The sequence below is a fragment of the Ursus maritimus genome, unplaced genomic scaffold, assembly GCF_017311325.1.
Source record: "Ursus maritimus isolate PB19 unplaced genomic scaffold, ASM1731132v1 scaffold_23, whole genome shotgun sequence".
Classification (NCBI taxonomy): Eukaryota; Metazoa; Chordata; class Mammalia; order Carnivora; family Ursidae; genus Ursus; species Ursus maritimus.
The window spans coordinates 12,085,679-12,101,540 of NW_024424786.1; the positions used below are offsets into that span (position 1 = coordinate 12,085,679).

The following is a 15,862-nucleotide window of genomic DNA, read 5'->3' on the forward strand; positions in this document are numbered from 1 at the left end:
GGTCCATATGTATTAGTGAGCTTGAGACATAATGTGTATCTACATGCAGACATGTATTTCTTTTATTAACAACAATAAATGAGGCAGCTTTCAAGTTCAGAATAAGTCTCTTTTCTCTTCGTTTTTATAAAAATTCTCAGGCCTTATAAAGTATGTCTGAAGTACGCTGCCTTAGAATTAATCAATTAGGAGAACCCAAGGGGAGTTGTAATTTTATCCTATCAGCAAGTCTGTGGCAACTTTTTTTCTAACCAGCATGTTCACACCCTGGCATGCTGTCACTAAAATTAGCTTTTCAACTCTAATTATTGCATTGATTTGATTTAACACATTATGCAGCTCACAGATGATTCACACAGTGGGATTCTTACAAGACACAATAGCAAGGCAATTTCCTTTAAATACAGCTTGCTTTTATTTTTTTTTTATTTTTTTTTTTTTTAAAGATTTTATTTATTTATTCGACAGAGACAGAGACAGCCAGCGAGAGAGGGAACACAAGCAGGGGGAGTGGGAGAGGAAGAAGCAGGCTCATAGTGGAGGAGCCTGATGTGGGGCTCGATCCCATAACTCCGGGATCACGCCCTGAGCCGAAGGCAGATGCTTAACCGCTGCGCCACCCAGGTGCCCCTACAGCTTGCTTTTAGTACTTGCACGGGAGAGAAAACTTTATTACTAGAATCCTCAGACACATCCTGCATGCTTAACGTGTCCCTACATACAATTCTAGTTATCTGTTTCCTAAATGTATGTCGACAGCAAAGCCTCCTTTCATAATATACACAGGAAATAACAGAATTATGTCTCTCTCTTGCTATTTTCTCCTAGAGAACAAATGAAGTCTCTCCAGGAGGTCCTGCAAAATCAACTTAAAGAGACATCTGAGAAAGCAGAAAAACAACAAGCTACTGTAAGTGTTTCTTTTTTGTGTCCTTTGCTTTGGGGTTGGGAATTTTTTCCCCCCAAATCACTATGGGATAAATGTACCTGTAAAAAATAAAATAATACAGTAAAGAAAATGCAGTCACCAAGATCATAAAAATACTTGGTCAGCATTCATTGTAAGAAAATATTTTTGTTGTATTTGATTGTTAGGGGTCTTCTAATTTCCAACCCTCACTTATTGATGAAAACAGAAGTCAAGAGTGGGACAAAAGTGCTGGTGTCAGCCCCACACCAATGGATCCCGAATCATGGCATATAATTGATCTTGACCAGATTCCTAGGCCCCACCCATCTTCTAGGGAACAGGAATCTCTCAGTGGCGGGGCCATACACAGCCTGTTTAATCAACCCCACAGGTGATTCTGACACACCCCAAGGCTTGAGAATCAAACTTCTCTCCAGATTTTCTTACTAGATTTCTACTTTATTCTCCAGAACCATCTTATATACCGTTTATGGGAGTAGACCTTTTATTTTGTTTCTAGGACCTGAGTCTATTTTAAAATATAATATATTAATGGAAAATTTAAGGTACAGTTCATCCAACAGATCAGGAAATGATCACCTTTGAGAATTTAGTTTATTTCTCACAGTTCTCAAGAGGGGTGGTGTGCCTTGTGACAGGTGACTGTTCCAGGGACGTATGCACTCGTGTAGGTCATGAGGCAGCAGGAGGTGAGAAGCTGTGGGCAAGAGCCTTTATTGTGGTTTCTGTGGGAAAGAATGTGTGAGGCAGGGGAAGCAGGCTTAGGAGGAGTCAATGTGAATGATCTCAGCAGGCTCTAGGGCATAGGGAATGCCCCTAGTTGTCTGACACCTGACCCTGGGGTGGTTAGGTATATCGGCCTGTGAGAACATGCCAATACAAAGGGGTGGCTGGGGTTAAGGGCTCTGGGTTGGTTAGTTTGTTTTTGAAAAGCATGTCACCAGGAGGAATTGTTCAGTGCTTGCAATTGAGTGACTAGTATGTGTTAACTCAGTCTAGAAAGAGATGACGGGAACTTCAATAAATATGGGATTGAGATATACTTATGAAAACAATGGTTATTTCTTTTTTTTTTTTTTTAAGATTTTTATTTATTTATTTGACTGAGAGAGACAGCCAGCGAGAGAGGGAACACAAGCAGGGGGAGTGGGAGAGGAAGAGGCAGGCTCCTAGCGGAGGAGCCTGATGTGGGGCTAGATCCCAGAACGCCGGGATCACGCCCTGAGCCGAAGGCAGACGCTTAATGACTGCACCACCCAGGCGCCCCAACAATGGTTATTTCTTTAATGTGTATCTAGTGGGATCTAGAAGAGAGATTTCATAGTACTGGGAATTACCTCTTCCAAATTTTGGTAGACTCAAACAGAATGCTTTGTGCCTGTTCTCCTTATTTGAAAATTCTAGGTTAACTAAGAATTAAACTAATTTGTATTTATAAACTTTTTTTTTGGTAAATAGTTATTTTCTCTGTTAGAAAGAGTGTTAGTGTAATTGAAGATTGGGTAAGAAGGAGAGATAAAGATAATTGTAATTGTTTACTCTCAAAGGGGAAAACTGGATTTAATTCTGCAAACATTGTGCTATTTTAGATTTAAGAGCTGATAATCTTATGTGCTACCCTTGATTACATAACTAATTACTATGCCTTTTTCCATAAAAATAGATTTATATTTTATGCAAAAAATGTTACAAATACATCATTTGATAAGTTTATAGTAAAATGTTATGAAACTTTAAGGATAAATTTAAATTACAAAAATGAAAGAAGATAAACTTAAGAAAAATTAAATTGAAGAAACAGGAAAGCTGTCATGATCCAATTCCATGGGAAAATACTTTTTATGAACATGTGACCCTTTGTTATTATCCCTAAGCAATCTTTCAAACCTGTGTTCCTCATGAAAACTCCTAACAGACGGTGAGGAAGAATGAGCTCTCATTCTCTGTAACCAGAGTAATTAAAGATATTAATGCTCATTGGATGCATTTCACTACTCTTGTTAATTTTTATGGCTTAACTTGCCCTAAGTGAGACATAATTAGTCTAAAGGCAAAAATTAGCTTCTAGCTTTGACTCTCATTAAGAGTAAAGAATTGCTATGTTCTTACATTCTTTGTTCAAAGTAAATAAATGGTATTTTCTCTTTCTGAGAATTAAATTCGTATCTGTCTTAGGAATGCTTATTTTGCCAGGGGTGTTAAAACCTGTTGGGATTCTAGACCAATGGTTTCAAAATGCTCATACTGTTTGGATATTCTGAATATATTTTAGCTCTTGAATATTTGAACACTGCGTTCTCAAGATTTTCTGTCCTGGTTTCACATTTAAGTACTTATATTCTTAACATTGCAATGTATTTTCATTATACTCTTTTTTTATTATTTATTATTTATTTATTTTTAAGTAAACTCTGTGTCCAAAGTGGGGCTCAAACTCCCAACCCCGAGATCGAGAGTCCCCTACTTTACTGACTAAGCCAGCCAGGTGACTGAGTTTAACTTTAATTAAAGTTAGTTGTTGGGGTGCCTGGCTGGCTCAGTTGGTAGAGCAGGTGACTTGATCTCGGGATCAGCAGTCTGAGCCCCACGTTGAAGGTAGAGTTTACTTTAAGGAAAAAAATATTTATATAAGGACGCCTGGGTGGCTCAGTAGGTTAAGTGTCAGGTCATGAGCCCAGGGTCCTGGGATCGAGTCCCACGTCGGGTTCCCTGCTCAGCAGGGAGCCTGTTTCTCCCTCTGCCTGCCCCTGGCATTGTCCTGCTTGTGCTCTCTCGCACTTTCTCTGTCTTTCTGAAAAATAAATAAATAAAATCTTAAAAAAAAAAAAAAAAAGTAAAACCTGCTCTTACTACTTTTAAAGGTTGTTTTGAAGTAATGTGTGAGAAAACCCCTTGTAATGTATTTGGGTGTAAAAATAAAATAATCATTTACAAAAGTTGTTAATTATGTATAATATATACTGAACAGCATCACAGCGTGACGATTTGGGAGAAATAGTGGTCCGTGAAAGAATAGGTTATTAATATAAGCAAGATGGCTTTAAGTAGTTCGTGACTTAAAGACAAATCTGCAACATATCAAAATTTCTTCAGTGCTGGTGTAGACCTAGTCTAAGCTCTGACAGCTGGCTTTTCCTTTTTGTAATGCAAGTGCTGACTTGAGCTTTGATTGTGAAGGCATCCACTTCAGAAATGGCTATCTGAAATATACACAGGGCCAGCCACCAGACTAGCTAACGCCCCAGGCCAGGTCCTCCCCCTCCCAGCCTTCCAGCTCCAAAAACACCTCAGGCTCCTTTGTTTGGGAGATCTTGGCTGATTTCAGTAACTGACCATTTGGGCTGCTTGTTGTTTCTCTTCTGTTTTAAATTTCTGTTCTTATGTTTCAAATTCACCAATAAAAAGTGATCCCAGGAAACCCTAGGCCCCTACCTTCCACCCCAATAAAAGCAGAACCTCAGACCTTCCCTCTCCCTGGCGCTTCCTACCCATGGCCTCACTGTGTGGCCCCAAGTGTGACATGTAATTTCCAGGACTTGTAAGTAATAAGCCTTTTTTTTTTTTTTTTAATTTTCGAAATTTCCTGATGATATTGCTGAATGTGTCTTGCAATCATACTAAGAACCACAAAGGCTGGTCCAGCCCCAAGATTGGTTATCTATAGGCTGAGACAGTACATAGCAGTAGAAATGGGTGCAAAAGCTCGTTACTGGGGCATACCCTATTGCGCTGCATGCATATCTAATTTTGAACGGCATGACGTCCTCCATTCCTTTGCATTATCAACTAAATCGAACTATCTTCTCAATGGGGCAGAGTGTGACTTATGTTTTCAGATTGCTGTCAGTATCATCGTAGTTAAAATTTAACTTGAAAATTATTATGACCAAAACAATGGTCGTGGTAGTTCCCAGGCTTTTGGTTGTTTTATATGTAGTTTAACCATCCAAAATTGGTTTAGATTTCTATTGCCATTTGAAGGAATGGTTTAAGGACCCCTATACAAGCCAGAGAAGAGGGATGTTAACATTTGTTACAAGGATTTACATAATACACAAAAAGCAAAACGTACAAAAACATGCACGAGACTAATACGCATCAACTTCTGGAGAGGGAAGGAGGAAAAAATTAGGTGGGGTTTTAATAGTAGGTGTAACGTTTTTCTTTTTTAAAACGTCTGAACAGAATTGCACAAACTATTTCATTTGTTTTTTCTTAGGGTTGGACCCAGAGACATTTTACATATTACTTCTTGGTCTTTTGTTTATGTTTGAAATGTTTCAGAACTATTTTTTTTTAACTCTGTACATATGGTGAAAATTCATTTTACTCCTAAACTTAATTTCCACTGCTTCAGTCTGTCTCTAGATATAACCCACATTACCAGTCTCTTTTGTATCATTCCAGGGATCTCCTAACACTGTGTTGTCCAATATATATCCACTAGCTATTGAGCATTATAAAACAGCTAGTCCAAATTGAGATATGCTATTAGTGTAAGGCATACAATGGATTTTAATGATATATTGTAAAAAATAATGTAAATTCTATCATTAATCCATTACATGTCAAAATAGTATTTTGAGTATATTAAATTAAATAAAACGTATTAGTAAAATTAATTTTATCTGTTTCCTTTTTCTTTTTTTTAAAAAATGTGACTACCAGGACATTAAAAATGGGAGAAATTAAATATTTTATCTACTACCATAAAGTTCCTTTTTATCAGAGTGAACCCTCACTGACTATAAAGTGTCAGATTTTAACAACTATGCTATACTGATTTTTTTTTAAGTAGTCAGATATACTCAGGCAGCAAAGGTGTTATGTTTATGTAAATACAGTTTGAACAACTGACCTAAGTTTACGGATTCCAACAGTATCAAATTCAGAAGGAAACATCATCGTTTCTTTGGTACAGTATTAGACAATTCTGTACTTTACAGACCAGGAATATTACTGTGCAATTGCTTTCCAACCTGCTATAGGTCAAAATTGCCCGGAGAGTGTTTTATGAATGGAGATTTCTAGGCCCACCCCTAGAACCTAGCTTTTTGTTGTTGTTGTTTGTTTTGCTTTGTTTTTAAAAAGCACAGTTTTTAAATTGACACTTGAATAGGTTAAGAGAATCATAGTTATAATATGCATGGTTTCTCAATTTTAAAAAAATGAATCTTTTACTACGTGAGAAAAGGCTAATCAGTGGGTATATGTATGTATTGGGCAATGAAAGTTTGGTTAATGAAAATTTTAATCCTTTGTTCTTTTTCAATATTTGTTGATGAAGAGATAATCATTGTATTATGCTTCAGAAATCATGAAGATAAATTTATAAAAGCCATTGAGATTAATTTGAATTGTGCTTACATAATATTCCATTCATTTTCAGATTAATTTTTTAAAGACTGACATGGAAAGAAAGAGCAAAATGATCCGAGATCTCCAGAATGAGGTAAACTATATTTCAGGCAAATTCTATATAAATCAAAGCATAGACACAAACTCACATATAGATTTGCCACAACTTTTGGAGTATTGATCGTATGCCAGTTTGGTCTTTAGTGATGTACTAATGGAAAGGAATTGCAAGGGTGATAATTTCGAGTAGATAATCTCTACTTTTATATATATTTGATAATGTTATCAGTTTATACCTCTCTAGTTCATTTTCCCTTCTAATTATACTTTGCTTGGTCTAATATTAAAAATTAATTTTCATTTCATAAATTCATCTGTCTACCCAATGACATTACAGGCGCTGAAGAAGAAGGCTAGCTAGAAATTGACCTCATGCTAGGAAGAGCCAAACTAAAATGAAAAATTTATTTAAGATTGTCTTTGAATTAACATAGAGTTGAACAGAAATAAGCTGGAACAGCTTTCATTATAGCCTTTAAATTCTGAGAACCCTATAAAATACATATTTTCTTTGTCTTGTTACACAACTACTTTATTTTCTACAATTCCTCCATCACATATTTCCACCTTTTTTCTTGAATGCAGTTAATTAATTAGTACTCTTAACCATGACTAATTAATGATACATTTTCCTTGATCAGTCTCACTAATTATGATTTATTTTGAATCCCAAATAATTGCTTTAGATTTCCCTAGTCTGTCTTCTCTCATTCCTTCGTTTGTCCATCCCTCCCTTTTATTTTTTGAGACACTTAAACAATACATGAGCACCATTATTCACATTATTCCTAAATGGTTTCCATCTTGATATCAAGTTTAAAAAATAGGCTTTACAAATGTTTTGATATCAAGCGTTCACCATCAGGACTCTGATTATGACATTAAAAAGGTTTATCAGATGTGCATGTGCAAAGAATGTATAGGAGAAGGGAAAGCAAGAGATTTTAAATGGATTTCTGATTATTTTCTTGTATTTTAATTTCTTTCTAATACATTTTTATTCTGAGTGGGTTCTTTTGTTTGTTTTGGTTTGGTTTTTTAGAGTGGGAGAAAGGGGGGGTGCGTAGAGGAGAGAGAGAATTTTGCGCAGGCTCCATGCCCAGCACAGAGCCCAATAAGGGGTTTGATCTCATGACCCTGAGATTATGAGTTGAGCTGAAATCAAGAGTCATTTGCTCAGCTGACTGAGCCACCCAGGTGTCCCAACTATTCTGAGTGTTCTTAAGAAACTTAAGAATTTAAGGTGGGTGATGACTTGATGATCGTTTTCCTGAGGCCTAAATCTTCTTGATCTCCTGTTTATAGTGGAAAATATCAGCAGACCAGAGTTATTAGAACACTGGGTGTGCTGGATAATAATATCTTGTTCACTGGAGCTCAGTGAGAGTCAGATTACTACAGTCAAACACTTCCAGGGATCATTTCAGACAAGGGGAATATTTCAAACATTAAAGTCAGTATTAAAATGGGAAATAGGGGCGCCTGGGTAGCGCAGTCCTTAAAGCGTCTGCCTTCGGCTCAGGGCGTGATCCCGGCGTTCCAGGATCGAGTCCCACATCGGGCTCCTCCGCTGGGAGCCTGCTTCTTCCTCTCTCACTCGCCTGCTGTGTTCCCTCTCTCGCTGGCTGTCTCTCTGTCACATAAATAAATAAAATCTTAAAAAAATAATAAAATAAAATAAAAAAAAATAAAAATAAAATGGGAAATAAAGAACATTTGCTGCTGCATGTACAAACTCGCATACCAAACAACGAGCGCAGTTGTGTAATAATGAAAGGATTATAGGTTAATTTATATCCCCAAGCATTATCAGTTAACTTTTAATCTTGGATAATTTTGTTTTAAATCAAGACTTTAAGAAGGAAGCACTTTCAAAATCAAACTATAAATTATTCGTAACAAATACATATAAGGACTGACAAAATATTTTGTTTCCAGGGGATACTTTTATTGGGTAATATTCACTTTCTAACTGTATAGGCTAGAGTTATTCTAAAACAAATTCAACTTTACTGAAGTCATATCTGCTAAATGTAAGTAAGCTTTGTAATGAAATTTACTACTCACTTTTATCATATTGGATATCTGCAAGATGAAAACTGGTAACTAGAGACAGTTTTTGACTTCTTTAACAAAACCCAATGGTGAACATATATCAATTGAATTTTTTTTAATTTGACTCCTTTCTATTAATTCCTCGAAATTCCAAGTTTATTATTTTGACAATGATCATTATGTATAGAGATTAAACAAATTAATTGACACATACTCTGTACGGTAAAATTATATGGACACTGCCTGGATGATTTTTAGTTGAAGAGCAAGAAAAAACCCAAACAGGTAAATCAATTAAACAAAATTAAAGGAGGTGAGAGAGATAATACAGGTATAAAGATATTTCTGGAAGAAGTTTAAAGTCCCCTGAGAACTTCTGAGTGAGGGTATTAGGGAAGGTTCAGTAGAACAAAGGACTTCTGAAAAATTATTAAAGAATTGTTAAAGAATCAGCAATTTTTCCATTATGTGAAGGCAACTATTAAAAGGCACTTTTTTATTAGCACCTAGGGATTTAGTTTTTTAAGATTTAAGACATTCCTTGGAGGGGGGAACATACTCTGACTTTTTAAAAAGCAAACGCAGTGTGGGGCAGAAAGTTTCAGCTTATAGCCCTCTGCTTTTCTGCTTACATTCTCTTCCATAGAACATTCAAGTCAAATCTCTTCCCCCACAGTGTATTTCTTAGTACAAAATCACCACAGTAGGAATTAATAAATGATAGACTGATACCAGTAAAGTTTTTAAAATTGTTTTGGTTTATATGTATTTTTTCCCAACATGATAAGGTTTGAAGCAATCAGGGGGAAAGCCTTATTACATTTTAGAGAATTCTTTATGAATCCAAGGGAATAAGAAAATATACAGAAGAACCTTCCTTTAGTTCTGGTAGTGGCGGTTAGGTGCCTTCAAAACATTAAAAAAAAAAAAAATGCTTTTCAGTACACCAAGATATCTGTCAATGCAGTGAGTGTAGAAGATTGTTAAGACTTTTCCCCTGCATTAAAAAAAGAGACTAGTATGCCTTACGTTTTAACTTTGATGATAATGTACTTTATTAGAGGTAATTCCCTTTAGGATCTTCATCTCAGAGGAGGAAATACTAAATCTTAACTGTAAGGCTGCAAACGATTGACCATGGTATTTGGGATAAAAAAATGGAAAATATCATATTATGGCTATGTTTTTATTGATGTCATTATTATGTTCTTAATGCTATGATTACACAGTTCCATGGTAAGTGGTCTTCTCCAGTCATGGTCTTCCCGTACATCCTGTGTTTTTAGTTTATGATTTTGCACAGTGTTAAAGTTCTCATAAAACTTGATTTTATAGTAGATATATCACCAGCTTTCTAGTAATTTCCTAATCTGTCTGTTTTTTTGTTTTGTTTTGTTTTGTAGGAAGGCTAGTATGGCTATTTTAAATTATTTATTTTCATTATTGAAGCATAATTGACATGCAGCATTACATTAGTTTCAGGTATGTGACACAGTGATTCTATAACTCTGTACATTACTCAGTGCTCACTGTGGTAACTGGTCATCACCCATCACCATACAATGTTATTACAATATTATTGACTACGTTCCCTATTCTGTACTTTTCATTTCCATGACTTAATTTATTTTATAACTGGAAGTTTGTACCTCTTATTCCCTTTCTTCTACTTCATCCTTTCCCCCACCCACCACCCATCTGGCAACCACCAGTTTGTTCTCTGTATTTAAGAGTCTGTTTTTTGTTTGTTTGTTCATTTGTTTGTTTGTTTTTAGATTCTCCACAAGTGGAAAATCGTATGGTATTTGATTTCTCTGACTTATTTCACTTAGCATAATATGCTCTATGTCCATCCATGTTGTCCCAAATGGTAAGGTCTCATTCCTTTTCGTGGCTGAGTAGTAAGTATGGCACATCTTCTTTACCCATTCATCTGTTGGTGTACACTTAGGTTGCTTCCATATCTTGGCTATTGTAAATAATGATGCAATAAACATAGGAGTGCATATATCTTTTCAAAATAGTGTTTTCATTTTGGGGGGGTAAATACCCAGTAGTGTAATTATTGGATCATATGGTAGTTCTAGTTTTGGAATGTCCATACCGTTTTCTTCAGTGGTTTTAGCAATTTACATTCCCACCAAAAGTGCCTAAAGGTTCCTTTTTCTCCACATCCTCACCAACATTTGGTATATTTTGTCTTTTTGATACCAGCCATTCTGACAGGTATGAGGTGGTATCTCATTGTAGTTTTGATTTGTATTTTTCTGATGATTAGCGATGTTGAGTATCTTTTTACGTATCCATGTGTATTCAGGTTCTCTGCCATTTTTTTAATCAAATGGTTTATTTTTTTGGTGTTGAGTTGTATAAGTTCTTTGTGTATTTTGCATATTAACCCCTCATTGGATATATCATTTGCAAATATCTTCTCCAATTCAGTAGGTTGCCTTTTTGTTTTCTTGATGGGTTCTTTTGCTGTGTAAATGTTTTATTTTGATGTAGTCCCGGTAAATTATTTTTGGTTTTTGTTTCCTTCCCAGAGGAGCCATACCCATAAATGTGTTGCTAGGGGTGATGTCTAAGATATTACTGCCTATGTTTTTTCTATTTTTAAATTTATTTTTGTGTATGGTGCAAGAAAATGGTCCAGTTTTATTCTTTTGCATGTAGCTGTCCAGCTTTCCCAACACCATTTATTGAAAAGACTTTCTTTTCCCCATTGTATATTCTTGACTCCATCGTCATAGATTAATTAACCATATAGACATGGGTTTATTTCTGGGCCCTTTATTCTGTTCCATTGATTTATGTCTCTGTTTTTGTGCTGGTACCATACTGTTTTGTTTATTATAGCTTTGTAGTATATCTTGAAATCTGGGACTGTAATATGTCAGTGTTCTTCTTTCTCAAGATCGTTTTGACTATACAAGTTTTTTGTGGTTCCGTACATATTTTAGGTTATTTGTTCTAGTTTTATGAAAAAAGCTATTGGTATTTTGATAGGGATTGCATTAAATCGCTAGATTGCTTTGAGTTTTATGGGCATTTGAACAATAATAATTCTTGCAATCCATGAGCATGGTAAGTCTTTCCATTCATTTGTATCATTTTCAATTTCTTTCATCATTGACTTATGGTTTACTGAGTATAGGTCTTTGACCTCCTTGGTTAAATTAATCCTAGATATTTTATTCTTTTTGGTGCAATTATAAATGGGATTGTTTTCTTAATTTTTTCTTCTGCTTCATTATTAGTGTATGGAAACACAACAGACTTCTGTACTTTGATTTTATATCCTGTGACCTTACTGAATTCACTTAACAGTCCTAGGAATTTTTAGTGGAGTCTTTAGGGTTTTCTACATATAGTATCATGTTATTCTGCAAATAGTGACAGTTTGGCTTTTTCCTTACCAGTTTAGATGTCTTTTTATTTCTTTTTCTTGTCTGATTGTTGCAGCTAGGACTTCAGGAACTATGTTGAATAAAGTGGTGAGAGTAGACATCATTGTCTTATTCCTGATCTTAGAGGAAGAGCTCTCAGTTTTTCACCTTTGAGTATAGTATTAGGTGTGGGTTTTTCATTATGGCCTTTATTATGTTGAGTTATTCTCCTGCTAAACCTGCTTTGTTGAGGATTTTTATCATGATTGAGATGATCATATAGTTTTTATCCTTCTTCTTATTAATATGACATATCACATTGACTGATTAGTGAATATTGAACCACTCTTGCATTCCTGGAATAAATTCTACTTTATTGTGTTGAATGATCTTTTTTAATGTATTTTTGAATTGTGTTTGCTAATATTTTTTTAAAGATTTTATTTATTTATTTATTTATTTATTTATCAGAAAGAGAGAACACAAGCATGAGAAACAGCAGGCAGAGGAAGAAGCAGGCTTCCTGCAGAGCAGGGAGCCCATTGTGGGACTCGATCCCAGGACTCTGGGATCATGACCTGAGCTGGAGTCAGATGCTTTAACTGACTGAGCCACCTAGGCTTCCCTGTTTGCTGATATTTTGTTGAGGATTTTTGCATCTCTGTTCATCAGATATTGGCTTGTAACTTTGTAGTGTTTTTGTCTGATTTTGATATCAGACTAATGCTGGCCTTGTAGAATGGATTTGGAAGTTTTCCTTCCTCTTCTATTTTTTTGGAATAGCTTAAGAAGCACAGGTATTAACTCTTTTTTAAAAAAAATATTTGGTAGAATTCACCTGTGAAGCGTCTGGTCCTGGACTCTTGTTTGTTGGCAGTTTTTGATTATCTGGTTTTGATATCTCATATAATCCATTTTTATGCATTCAATTGCTTATTTTGCCTTTAGTTATTATGTGGTTAGAACAAATATAAAAATTTGCACCAAAAAATAAAACAAAGAAACAAAAAAGCTCAGCCTCCTTTTTCTTAATTCCATATATATAACTTCATTATCATGTGGTATAAACCAATTTCACAGACTCCAAAGCTTAAAGTCTCTTTGACTGTGTACTGTCTAAACACACTCTCTCCACTCTTCTTTCCAATTTTCTTTAAAATTATTCATTTTACCCCCTAGGATAAGTTTATCTATAATGGTCCTAGATATAAAAAAGACTCCAGGAATGAGTAGGATAGTGTGTAGATATTGAAATATTAGACAAATTAGACATTGTGACAGCATTTTTGATTAGTTGAAACTCCTTAATGAAATGTGTGAGTTTGATAATGCCCAGGACTTGTTAAAGGAATATATAGTTGGTAATACATGATTTAGATTGGTATTAGAACATAGTCTGTAATTAGTAGATGAAGATAAAAGGAAAGGGAGAGAGTGAAAAAAAAAGGTAAGGATGGGAAGCAGGGTGAAAGATGCCCCTCTCCCACCACTATTTTTTATGGTGGTTTATTTTAAGATAGATTCTTAGGATTGATTATTTTCCTGAGATTCATTCAGGATGGTTCAAGATAAATACATAAATAATCACACTAAAAATAATAATAACAAAATGAAGAACCATAAAAGTGGGCCTCACTCTGCCCAGCAATGGAGATCAGAAGTTTGTCAAAGCTACTCTGTCTACGTGGCAGGCTTTCCCTCTCACTATTGGCTCCATTTTTTTTTTCTTTTTAGTCTCTCAAGTCTACTGTTCATCTATTAATTGCATGGCTTGTATAGTTTAACCTGATTCTGAATTACTAAAGTGACTCCTCTGGCTTCTACTAATAACTGATTTAATCTCTTTTTATATTTGGTTTTACTGCTCTTGTTATAAGTGACTGGCAGAAAATTCTTGTCACAGGTCAAGTCACTGATCAATCTGTAGATTTCCAAGTAATTCCAAACAGCCACTGTCATATCCAGGGATATGAGAAATAGAATATGTGGTTTTAGATGGAGGGCACCATTTGCTGTTCTCAGCTGCAACAAAAAGAATTCTCTGATAAAAAAGAAGAGGATTTATTAAGTCATATAGAGATCATACGAAGTTGTTAGGAGAATTGAACAGATACCCTGTAGATTGAGCTTTAGGAATAACCACAATACACCCCAGAGCTAGTTGTCTTAAGGCTAAGGCTACCTCTGTCAAGACCAGGAAGCTGCCAGCCAGCTTGATGCCCCCATCCCTGCAGACTCTAGTATCATACAGCCCTATCCCTTGTGCATCAGACAATGGATAACATCTGTCCTGTTTTCTCATGTAACGAATTTCTGTATCTACATATATATTGCAGGGATGTCTGATTAACAAAGACTAGGTCATGTCTGCCCTGGAGCTATAATGAACTTTAAAAATAGAGGGAATTTGTTTGTTTTATTTCTAATTTGTTTGCTTTAATTTTGCCTCAGAGATATGGGTTTAACACTATGGATAACATTCACATTTTCCAAAATTTGGTAGCCTGTGTATTAACAACTTTTCTTAATAAAGGTTTAAAATGCATGATAGCCAGCTTTAGTAAATGGCAGACCATCACTGAAGGGTTTTGAGTATTTACTGTAAGTATACTGACAGACCATTCAGTTATGCATGTGTGTATGTTATAATATTTTATGTGTATAAACGACATCTTACCTATCCTTATAATGTGATTTTAACTTTGCTTTTCTCTGGATTATTTCCTCCATTACATGCTGACTTTTGAAGTTAGAATCCTACCTTCCCTAAAATATTATAATTCACGTTTTTGGCACACAAAAAGAACATAGGGCCAGGACTCTGTGCAGCGAGAATAAATTAAGACCACACTTAAGTCTGTTCTTAGCACCAATAACTTAAATGAGTTGAATAAACATTGGACAGTGCCTCCGAATTTGGAAATTGAAGTTGCTTTCCCTAATTTGTTATTCTGTACAATAGGGATGCTTAGAGATCCCATAAGATGTAAAGATTGGTACAGAGAATCTCTGACCATCCTGAAATTATAAAATAACAAAAAAAGTATAGATACTTATGTGTATTTTTGAAAGGAGAGGGTTTGGATTCTCAGAGGGAGTCCATGGCTAAGACAAAAATAATAAAGGTCAGTAACCACTGCTCTAGAGAAATCTCTAGTAAATTTTAAGAAGAAAACCCATTTTGACTCAACTTTTATGGCTGTAAATCTCTGTAAAATGAATTATTCCATCTTCTTGCCTCAGTAAACACATTCAAGTGAAGATGATGGGTTATTTCATAATGTGAGGGAGTGCTTCAGGGTCATCATTCTGCAAGTGGATTCTCATGGCTGTCTGCAGATGGATGGGTGTAAAGTTTGAGTCCAATAGATTCTGAGTCCAGGACATGCCTGAGATGTTTTTAAATAATTCCATTACAGCCTTTCACTTTATTCCTGCTGGCTTGCCTTTAAGTGTTTAGTTCTGAAAAATTAGGGTGAACTGATTATTCTGGCTAGTTGTGTATCCAGTATGTAAAGTTTTCCCATCTACATTAGGTCCTAGGGCTTCTGTAATAAAAGACCACTAATTGGGTGGCTTAAAACAGCCAAAGTTTACTCTTTCACAGTTCTGGAGGCTAGAAGTCTAAAATCAAAGTGCCGGCAGGGCAGTGCTCCTTCTGCAGGTACTAGGGAGTAATCCTTCCTTGCCTCTTTCTAGTTTCTGATGCCTTCAGGCAATCCTTGACATTCTTTGGCTTGTCAAGAATCTCGGCGTCTTGTCTTCATATGGCCTTCTCTATGTGTGTTCGCTCTACTCTTTATACAGACACCAGTTACTGAATTTAGGACCCACCCTAATCCAGTATAACTTGGTTTTAACTTGATTACATGTGCAAAGACTCTACTTCCGAATAAGGTCACATTCTGAGGTTCTAGGTGGATATGAATTTGATACTTTTCAAACCAATCCGCCATCAATGGCATTTTGTATATTTTAGGTAAACAGCTTAGGCATTAAAAAAAAAAAAAAAAAAACAGGCAAGGAGGGAACATTTTATTAGGTACAAGTCTTAGGCAATTTTTTAGGAGGG

At 35.5% G+C, this 15,862-nt stretch overlaps 1 protein-coding gene across 1 annotated transcript in view; it reads left to right on the forward strand.

Annotated features, from left to right (window-relative positions):
* The first annotated feature begins 675 nt into the window (after nt 1-675).
* Nucleotides 676-15,862, forward strand: part of LUZP2 (leucine zipper protein 2) — a 235,305-nt gene continuing 220,118 nt past the window's right edge. Inside the window, exons 1-2 of the mRNA XM_008686893.1 lie at nt 676-910; nt 6,321-6,383. Of these exons, the coding sequence (XP_008685115.1) occupies nt 836-910; nt 6,321-6,383 (138 nt within the window). The 5' untranslated portion in view covers nt 676-835. The remainder of the gene's footprint in view (nt 911-6,320; nt 6,384-15,862) is intronic.